This window comes from Nanorana parkeri, unplaced genomic scaffold, assembly GCF_000935625.1.
Source record: "Nanorana parkeri isolate BGI_ZX_2015 unplaced genomic scaffold, ASM93562v1 scaffold432, whole genome shotgun sequence".
Classification (NCBI taxonomy): Eukaryota; Metazoa; Chordata; class Amphibia; order Anura; family Dicroglossidae; genus Nanorana; species Nanorana parkeri.
Genome location: NW_017306700.1, coordinates 501748 through 512848, shown reverse-complemented (window position 1 = coordinate 512848; position 11101 = coordinate 501748). Strand labels below are relative to the sequence as shown.

The 11101-nt window shown below is 47.2% G+C and overlaps 1 protein-coding gene across 2 annotated transcripts in view; it reads right to left on the bottom strand.

The window, feature by feature from the left end:
* LARGE1 (LARGE xylosyl- and glucuronyltransferase 1) overlaps positions 1-11101 on the bottom strand; it is a 245859-nt gene that overhangs the window by 125351 nt on the left and 109407 nt on the right. For both annotated transcript variants that reach the window (XM_018560110.1, XM_018560111.1), the window contains exon 4: positions 8633-8756. In XM_018560110.1, the coding sequence (XP_018415612.1) occupies positions 8633-8756 (124 nt within the window). The remainder of the gene's footprint in view (positions 1-8632; positions 8757-11101) is intronic.

Below are 11101 nucleotides of genomic sequence, written 5' to 3'. Positions count from 1 at the left end.
GGGGGGGGGGCATCGGAGGGGGGACGACACACACCGATCGTTACCCCATACAAGCGATAGCCGGCGGATCGCTTGTATGTCAACAGGCATCGCTGCCTGTTTTTAAATATAGGGTATCTCCCTCTCGCATGCGCCCAGCAGCGCGCGCAAGGGAGCGTGTCTGAGCGGACGTCTAAAGACGCCTGCTCAGATCTAGAGAGCATCACGGCCGGCCGTTTTTATACAACAGCCGGCCCGGAGGTAGTTAAGGAAGCCAAGTGGCGTGTAATGACTCGCCACCCGGCTTCCTGATTAGCAGGGAAGCCGTCTCCATGCTTCTCGTCACTAGGTGACCAGAAAGCATGGAGCCGGCTTTCTGGCCAATCAAGAAGCCGGGTGCCGGGTAATGACCCGCTGCCCAGCTTCCTGATACCGGAAGTATTGGGCCAGTACAAGCCCAAATACTCGGCATCCTTAATTTAAATGAAAGTTTTTTTCAGCTATAAAATTATATTAAACCCTACAATTTAAAAAAAATATTTCGACAATTAGTATCTGCGCTGCTTCTCAATGTACAAAAGTCCTTCTTTCCTCGTGAATCATGTGCGCTGGCCTCACTTCCCTATGTAAGGGTGGCTCCATGAAGGGTCCAATGGAGCCACCCTCTGGTGGGAGCTCCCAGGAGAAACTGCAGGGTGATGTAATGACGCTACCTGCACTGACCGGCATAGACACCCCGAGAGCAGTGTGTAGATGTGTGCACCGCCCATGTGTGATGGTGCTATGCATTATGGGACATGTAGACCCAAAGAAGGGAATCAGAAGGTAAAGGAAGTCATAAACGCGCACACCCCCCTACTGGTAGTTTGAGGGAAGTTGCCCGGACCCGAGGCCAAGGCTGGGATTGGCAAGTAAACGGTGTCTCAGGACATTTTGATGGAAACATTTATGACTTTCAGCTGAATTCATTATCACACACACACACACAACACACACACACACACACTAGTACTATTTTACAGAAGAACAATTTAAAAAACTTACCCATAGAGTGGGCTGCCCCTGAACTGAAAGAGGTGGGCTCTCTTTTTGCCTAGGGGGCTCAAATAAAGAAGAAATACTCACCTCATCCTCGGCCCTGTGGCGGTCAGCACTCACCTTTCTCCCCCTCATGTCTAATGTCAGTCAAGGCCCTGCATAGATGTGATGATGTCAGCGGTCCTTAGACCACTGGAGTCCAGGAGAAAAGAGGCTGCAGGGACCGGTCTAGCATCCCAGCGGGACTGAGGATGAGGTGAGTATACTGTATATAATTTATTTGATTCCCTAGACAAAATGAGCCCTTAACCCTTGCAGTATGAGGGGGGGAGCCCCACAACTTACCCTTGCAGTACGGGGGGAGCCCCACTGGGAGGGTACGTTTTTAAAATACCGGGAATTCTTCTTTAAGGATACCCTAAGGAAGTCGGATACTGTCCCACAATGTACAGTGCTGCCACTTATGATTCCTGATAAAGAACCAAAGGGGGTGTCAGCGCTGTGTTTCTTGAGATCCAGCCATGATTATTAATAGACAGATATATTTAGGGCATTTAGAATCACATCCAGCCTTATTTGGAAACAATCTGCGAGTCGGCTCCGTCAATGAGATACTCCTTTTCACCTTTTCAGATGACATCTAGCAGAAGTCTATAGGGATTTCCCTGACAACTGGCTGCAATGTGATGTGCTGACACCAGGAATATCAAATCTCCCCAACTTTAGACCTGCGGATCTCCTGATCGGGGGAATGGAGATGAATATCATGAATATAATTATACTTAACCCCAGACATCTTTAAAACCTGTTAAAGTGATTCTCTCAATAACTTTATAAATCTGCTGCATTACATTTCTGACGTATCAACATACAGCAACGGGATGATTAAAAAAAACTCTTTATCATTAAAAAGCCATCCATGAGCCCCAATCAGTGACTTTGCCTAGGCTGAGATGATGCCATCAGTCTTTGTAGCAAGGGGCAGGAGGCTGCGGCAGAGGGCATTTGTGAACACCTGGCTGATGCCTTAACAAAGATGGCTCTGTCCTTCTGGAGAGTAAAGCATATGAAGACATTGTCAGGGGGAGTACTGTGATCTCCGAGAGAGGTAATAAATACCATTATTTCACTAATGCAACTTAAAAGGTGAAACTAATATATGAGATAGACTCATTACATGCAAAGCAAGATAGTTCAAGCCGTGATTTGTCATAATTGTGATGATTATGGCTTACAGCTCATGAAAACCCCAAGAACCCCAAATCCACAACCTCAAAAAAGTAGATTATTACATGCAATCAATAAAACAAGGATTGTACATAGAACAATATCGGACCTCTGAAAAGTACAAGCATGCATATGTACTCAGTACTTGGTTTGGGCCCCTTTTGCAGCACTTACTGCAATTACTTTTGCACGATATTCTAATTATTCGAGTTTCACCTGTAGATATAAAAGTACACAAGACAATACCAGATAATACTGAAATAATACTTCTATTTGTATCTGTGTACAATTGTCTGAATACCCTAAAGTCATATTTGAACCTCAAAACGAAAGTGTCATGTATTGCAGCTCACCAGTCCTCAGAGGTGGTGGCTGCATTCATTTTCATCTTTTCTGGCTTTTTCTCTCTTTATTATCCACTGGTGATCCCGGGAACAATACACCTAAGGTGACAACTCTCACTCACTGTACTTTATCAGGACAAGAGTAACAGAATAGGACTACAGTATTCTGCCCCTTCCTGTTCTTCATTACACAGGGGGTGTTCTGTACTCCCAAGAGATAGGTAAGAACAATGCCAGTGATAACAGTCAGCACAGGCAGAGAGCACAGGAAGTGATCAGCTCATATAACAAAATGCTTTCAATGGTATATTAAACAGAACAGAAGGCAGCAAGTAAGAGAAGTTGGCCCTTTGCTGTCTTCACTCTTCTCTGTTTCTATGCTTGCCAGGCAGATAGCATTTTTAGGAAGACAAACATGGCCGCCCCTCGTGTTTCTTCCACGTCAGGTGTTACGCTCCTTGGAAGGTGACTTCCAAACACATAATCAGTGGTCGGCACAGCGGGAAGAGATTTTCACGCCTGGTGGGTCGCCATCTATCATGATGACTAGGCGGTAATGCTTTAATTATATTAAGCGGAGACAACACACTGTTTATATGCATTTAGGGATAATAAAAAACAAGGGGCTTAATTTATCGCTACACAAGGCCGTTCGCTGAGCCCGGCGCCTAAAGAAGATGCTAATTTCACCACATTTCATTTGCTATCGCGCAGACAGCGTTTACCGCTTTTAAATTAGACCCGTGACTTACGCGCCATTGTGCGGTGTGAAAACGGAAGAACGGGGGCGGCTGAATTTCTGGAGAAATAAACCACAGAGGACCAGTCACTCTGATAGACAGGTTACATTGAGTCCCCGTGAACACTTTTGCGTTGCGTGAATGTGCACCGACACGCCTGCTTTGCTGAGCGTTCATGAAGTGCGTTACACAGTGCTGCTGTTACACAGGAAACACAGGACACTCGCAGCTGAAAATGCTGCATAAGCTACTTTGCCGTGGTTGTCACATGTGCGGCAGCCCATTGATTGAATAGGCTGACACACGGCAAATGCGGCAAAATCTACGCACAATCATTCCTGCAACGTCGAGTGTGAATGGGGCCATAAAGGGTTAATTAACCCTCAGCATGTTTTGCATATATCTACTGCTAGCAAGCAGTATTAATATGCAAAAACATTAAAAAAAAAACGAAAAAAAAAAACTTTTCAAACAGGTTAAAACTTACCTGTGTCTTCGCCGCGCTCCCGTCCAAACATCTGAAGAGTCTTGGGCGGCAGCAAAGGATCTTGGGGCGGGCGCATGTACAGTTCAGATCTTTGGGCGGGAGACGAGGAGAGACACAGGGTAAGTCTATGGAGCAGCGTTCACCCGCACAGATTCTGTGGGACAGGAAGTGTCAGCTAGCACAGAGGAGTCAGCGCTGGATCAGAGACCGGCACCAGCGCTGGAGGGACAGCTGAAAACTACAGGAAAGAAGAAGATGATCGGATTAAGAGGCATAATTTAAGGGAAGTCCTTACACCAACATTGGGAAGTGGGGAATTATCCTTTAATGTCACTTTAAAGTTTACAAACAAGTTTTTGTACTATCCCCTTAATCCAGGGATGGCCAAACTGCGGCCCCCCAGCTGTGGTGGAACTACAAATCGCATGAGGCTTTGCAAGATTCTCACAGACATGACTCCCGGAGAGATATGCTTCATGAGATTTGTAGTTTCACCACAGCTGGAGGGCCGGAGTTTGGCCATCTCTGCCTTAATCAGTCCAAAAACTTGATCCTGCCAGAAATCTCTCTGCTAACTGTTACTGGTTAGCATTGTTCCCAGCTATCTCTGGGGACTACAGACCTTGGGCTGGGGTAAACTGAGGTACAGACCTGGCACTGGGTGTAAATTGAGGTACAGACCTGGGACCGAGGGCGGACAGAGGTATGGACCTGGAGCTGAGGGTAACCAGTAGAACAGACCTGGGGTGAACGTAGGTGTGGACCTGGGGCTGGGTGTAAATGGAGGTATGGACCTGGGATTAGGGGCGGCAGGAGGTATGGACCTGGGGCTGGGGGTGAACGTAGGTGTGGACCTGGGGGTGAACGTAGGTGTGGACCTGGGGCTGGGTGTAAATGGAGGTATGGACCTGGGATTAGGGGCGGCAGGAGGTATGGACCTGGGGCTGGGGGTAACCAGAGGTACAGACCTGGGGGTGAACATAGGTGTGGACCTGGGGCTGGGTGTAATTGGAGGTATGGACCTGGGATTAGGGGCAGATGAAGGTTTGGACCTGGGGCTGTGGGTAAATGTAACTACGAACCTGGGTCTGGAGGTAAACAATGCAGGAGCATGTGCACTGCACCCACGATGCACTGATTGTGGTTCCAATGCACTGCAGGCTTGAATGCAAAAATGTAATAAATGCGCAATATTTTATTGTGCATTTATTTCTGGTGGACTATACCTTGAAACGCTCTCTGTCTGATGTTACTTCCTTACAATATATATTTATTTTTAATTCCACCTAGACGTGTATATGGTGTGTTTTTAATTTAATGTGTGAACCGTATTGATTTTTTTTTATCACACTGAAGGCCATACAATGCGAGAATCTGAATGAGAGATTAATTATTCTGCCGGCTTCAGAACAAAGATTCTTTGATATGTGGTACGGAATGTTCTACCAGATACATAAATAGCAAGAGATGTAACCTTAGGATTTGTCCTTTAAATCCACTTTGACACTTTAGATTGAGAAGGGCAGTAAAATGGCACCTGCTCTGGCGTGCCTACATCTGGACGCGCACGCCTCCCTCCCTCCCCTGTCATTGCAGTTGTACCTAGCGGATGGCACCATGCCTCGTACTCTTCAACGCACTTGTGGGAAGTAAACATCCAGCGCTGCGATAGGCATGAATTCCTATAATTAGGTGGCAAGTGTTCTGAGGTTGCTGTCACCTGCCGCGCAAGGCAATCAGCGGAAGGCAAGTGAATTGTGGGCCGTGGAAACCGCCGTCTCCGCAGCAGCTCTTGGCCATTCCCTCTCGCTTCTGCGCTCCGACCTGGCAACGCTCGCGCTCGCATTACAGTTAGAGAAGCCGTCTCTCGTCTGTAATATAAAATCATCTGATGCCGTTTATTCAAATGGAGCTGATTAACTTGTCTTTATGTGCCTGGAAACAGCCCTACGTGGTGCAGACTATTGGCACGGCAAAGCTCCAACTAGGGAGGCAATTAAACTCACGTGGCATGAAGAGGAAACCGGTCCTACGATGGCACACGTTCATTTGTCACTCTGCTCATTTAAAGGGTCATTCCACCGAAAATAGACAATTTCTACTTCGTAGGCGCTAAGGAGTTGAAGAATATTTAAACCACAAAACTTTCAATAGGGAATGTTCAGGGTTGGGTAAACCTTGGCCCCAGTGGCATAACAATCACCATAGCGACCCAGGCGGCCGCTATGGGGCCCGTACACAGGGGGGCCCGGCCAGGCATGCCGCTGATGCCGTGTGGGCCGCCTGGGTCGCTATGGCGTCTCGGGTGCTGGCTGTCACTGACATAGCTCAGCAGCAGCTGTGAAGGAGAACGTTCCCTCTCACAGCCGCTGCGGAGCCAGCAGATGCAGCAGAATAGGCCGGTTACACCGCCGTTTGCAGCTAAAGAAGGAGGTGGGGCCCACCTAACAGCAACCCTGCCTCCTCTCACATCCCTGTCCAGTGATGTAAGAGGAGACCGGGCCTGTCGATAGGAGGCGGAGCCCGGGGACGGAAGCAGGGGACCGGCGGCAGCGACGACCACGGAGGTGGACAACGCTGACAGGTAAAAGGCGTGCAGCCCAACTGAGACCTTGCAGAGCCCACCATAGAGAGTCTATGGTGGGCTCTGCAAGTGGCATAACTAGCAATCACGGGGCCCCATACAAAATTTTGCTATGGGGCCCTGTGATTTCTAGTTACGCCCCTGCTTGGCTAGGTTAGGGCTTACATCAAGGGCGTAACTAGAAATCACAGGGTCCCATAGCAAAATTTTGTATGGGGTCCTGTGATTTCTAGTTACGCCCGTGCAGAGCCCACCTGAGAGTGATCCTGCAGAGCCCACCATAGAGAGTCTATGGTCACAACTAGTGATGGGCTCGGGCGTGTTCGCGGCTCCACGTGCCGAGCCCGCCAGGAAGCTGACAGCGCCGCAGCACCAACTACAGGCACTGAGACATATCCCGATCTCTGCAGCTGCGGACCGGGATAATGTCTCAGTACCTGTGATTGCTGCTGTCAGCTTCCTGGCGGGCTCGGCACGTGGAGCTGCGAACACGCCTGAGCCCATCACTAGTCACAACCCCTGCACACCTCTTACCTGTCAGCCCCGATCTGCTGTCAGCTTCCTCCTCCGCCGTGCCCCGCCTCCTTCTCCGCTGACGGGCTCCGCCTCCTCCTCCTCTGCCGATGCCGGTCTCTTTCACCGCAGTTGGCCGTTACTGAGCAGCGGCTGTGAAGAGGAACGCACTGCTGCACAGATCACGTAGGTTGTCAGTGATCGAACAGCGGTGCATTCCTCCTCACAGCTGCCCGCGACAGCCAGCAGCCTGCGGCCCAGATGGCATCAGGGGGACCCCTTTGTTCCTTGTCCTGGCTGGGTCTCCCTGTCCCCCGGGCCCCATAGTGGCCGCCTGGGACGCTATGGCGATAGTTCCGCCACTGGCTTACATATACTTTAACTAAGAGGTAGACAACTTCGGCACTCCAGCTGTGGTGAAACTAAAAATTATATCATGCCTCTGCCTCTGGGAGTCATGCCTGTGGCCTCATGTCTCATGGGACTTGTAGTTTCACCATAGCTGAAGTGCCGAAGTTGCCTGTCTCTGGGCTAAAACATATGTAAGCCCTAAGTCAAGTGAATAGTTCGCTAAAGCACTGTGTATCATCAACAACTATCATTTATCTTTCAATAAAATACAGTTTCACCTTTTTTCATCTTTTGTTGCATTTCAGTGCTGCTGATCTCCGGCAGCCTCTGTACTCCTGGGATGCCTGCGTGGCATTTCTCAGGGTGGGTTTGCTGATGGTGACAACAATGTTGGTTAAGGGCATTAGGGGACAGGCAAATATAGTCTCTATATGAAACCCGTGTGGCAGGGTGACTACACACAATCACATTCGGGAGTCCGGAACAGAGTGTTGTCTCCCTATAACAGGAAGTGCCCAAACAAAGACTGGACAGGACAGAATCATCAGGTATTGTAATCAAAACAGATCTAAAAATATTAAAAATGACTTTTGAAATTCCATTAATATGTTAAAGATTTCATTAGATTTTAGTGATCGGGTTTACAACAAGCTTAAAACCTCTTTTGTTTTGCGGTTCATGTGCAATTAAGGGAATCTCCCTTCACTTCCTGTCCAGGAGTCCTGGAGAAACAGACCCAGAAGATGTCTCACCACGTTTACGCCTGCCCCGAGTCTAATAGACTTGAAGTCGATGTGGTCAGCGAAAAGCTGCCTGAGTTTTTGTGTGTTTGGACTGCTGAGAAGAAGCCGCTGTGATTGTGAATGTTCAGGAGGGAGAGCAGACAGAGAAGAGACAAGCTGCAGCCCTGTTACCCCAGGAGGAGACGTGTAAATAGCACCGGTCACCCTCGGCCTCTGTGCAATTACTGCTGAAGCTCAGTACTGATTACATCAGCTGTCTTTCAGCCGGGTTTATTTTCAATGAGAAAGTGTCACTTTTCACCATCACCTGTCATGTGCGTCACATATTGTTTATTTTTATTTTGTGCACTTTATACTTTAAAGCCTATCTCCAGGTGTGGCTCCCCCTCCACTGCAAGGGTTAACTGCTCGTTAATGCATTGTGTATTAAGAACTTAAATTTTTTGCCTGTATTTGAACTAAACGAACATCCACAGAGATTCCCAGTGCGAATGGCTGTGCGAGTTGTTTATAAATAGACTCCAATGTGTATACATTGAATCCTTGTGTTAGATGTAACAGAAATACAGCTCACTGCCAGAATCCCACAGACAAAGATTGGGAGGTATGAAAAAACAATATATTACCTTCAGTTCATCCGCGTCATAAAAATCCACACGCACCGCGGGCACCATCCATGTCTGGAAAAGGGTGGCCAGGATCTGTTTGGCGATCGTGTCTGCGATGAGGTGGAAGTGAAGAGGGTTTCTCCTGAATATAAAAAGATTCAAAGATTTAGTTTAAGTGGTAATGAGGCGACTTTGGTCATTTAGAAACATTTACTACATGAAAATTCTACATTAAAAATGATTCAGCGGACCGGTGAAAGAGCAGAGCTAACTTTCACCCTACCATTCATCTTGTGACTCTGTTGGACCTGCTTGCTGAATCCTTCTGGAATGTACAAGGAGAATAACAGCGACATACTAGTCCTATAGGAGTCCCAGATTATCATCACAGACCTCCAAAGACAACAACCCAAAATATTTTGGGAGCAATAATGTTCCCCCTTCCTCAGTGCGGGATTAGTTTTACTGTAAGAGGTTTATTTATACACAATTCGCAGAGGCATTCACCCGGGGAATTTCTGTGAACATTCATTCTGTGCAAATAGAGGCAAAAATGAATGTTCTTAGTAGGGATGCACCGACCGTTTTTTCAGTATCGAGTACCGATATTTATACTTTTGTCCTCGCCGATACCGAGTACTGATACTGGTACTTCTGCTAGCATGGATCCGGCTTCCCGTGCAATCAGGAAGCAGGGCAGTGTGTCATTACTCGCCGCCCAGCTTTCCTGATTGGCCCGGAAAGCTGGCTCCATGTTGTTTGGCCCGGATCGATGCTGATTGGCCGGGAAGCCGGCTTCTCAGCCAATCAGCATGGAGCCAGCTTCCAGGCCAATCAGCTTTGAGCTAGCCAAACAGCATGGAGTCGGCTTCCCGGACAGTCAGAAAGCCGGGAGGCGGGTCATTACCCGTCGCCCGCCTTCCTGATTGGCCGGGAAGCCAGCTCCACGTTCCCTCACGGCACTACCAGTCAGAGGAAATCTCCCTCTGACTGGAAGTTCCGGTATTGGGGAAAAGTATCAGAGCATTTGGCCGACTACAAGTACTAGTATTGGTGCATGCCTAGTTCTTAGTATATTTTATTTTCAGGTGGAATGTAATATAATACTGCATTATGGCCACTAGATAGTGCTAAGGAGCATAATAAATAAATACTTATTTCCTGTGCCCCTCGGCTCTATTTAGTGGCCATAATGCAGTATTACATTACTTTCAACTGGAAAAAAAGTTAATTTTTGATCAAATGTGATATAACACTGCTTTATGGGAACTAGATGGAGCTGAGGAGCATAGGAATTCATAATTATTTACTGTGCTCTTCAGCTCTATCTAGTGACCACAATGCAGTATTACATTACATTCAACCAAAGGAAATATACCAAGAACATTCGTTTTTGCTTCTATTTGCCCAGAACGAACATTCAGAGGTTTGCAGTGCAAATTGTTCATAAATAGACCCCTTAATGGTTAATAGCGTTTATATAAACTCTGACTCCTTTATTCTTAAAGCATGCTTGAGTAGCTGAATCCTTGTGCCTGCTGGCTTTTTCATTTACTGAACGGTGTTCGATTTGAGTCTACAAACATGTAATGGACGGTGTTCCCAGGTTTTAGCAGTGCCCCTTCCATACACGTTTGGTGGCCTATATCTTTGGATCCACTGTTAGTTTTGGCATACAGTTTTCCCAGCCGGTGAATGCCGCTTATGTATTTTTCCATCATTTTGACTGCCTCGGTTTGTAACACATTCACTTCAAATATAATAATTATTCAAAAATGTGTTCTCGCTGAAAACACGCCATCGCCTCCCTGAAGCCGTACAAATAAGCTTACATAACCCTCATTTTCCCCCCGAATCGTTCTTCTGGCGCTGCTCCTTATCTATTGATCGGGACATGAAAACAGACATTAGTTCCACTACAAAAAAGCCACCATCTCCTGGATAAATAGAAGATATTTTATTCCCCATCCCCCCCTCCCCTTTTCACTCTAGTGGATATGTGTCACCCTTGGCATACTCCTGAGAACAAATCTTTTCATTTGATATTCAAATGATATCCATTAAAATCTAATCCCATCTCCAGGGAATTAGCGGAGCGGCCCCGCTCACAAAAGAGCGACCCGCAAGTTGTAAGTTATGGGTGCAGAGAGGATACGTGACATTGTTGCTGTGTGTAGCTATCAGTTTTGTCAAGTTTCTTAATGCAATTATGTACTTAATCACCTATTTACATAATTGTGTTACGGAAGCTGGAACAGGAGTGGTGATATGTATATTCTGACGGAGAAAGACACGCGCTCGACATCTTATGGGAACATTTGGATGTTGCTACAAGGCTCGGCGCTAAGTGGACTTGTTGGATGCAATGAACGGGTATTACATATATTATACATCGCCTTGAACTCTTACAACGGTGAGGCCATGCAAAGATGCTCCAGGGTTGGCAGCATCATTTGCCATTACTAGGTCATCTCATCTCAAATTAAG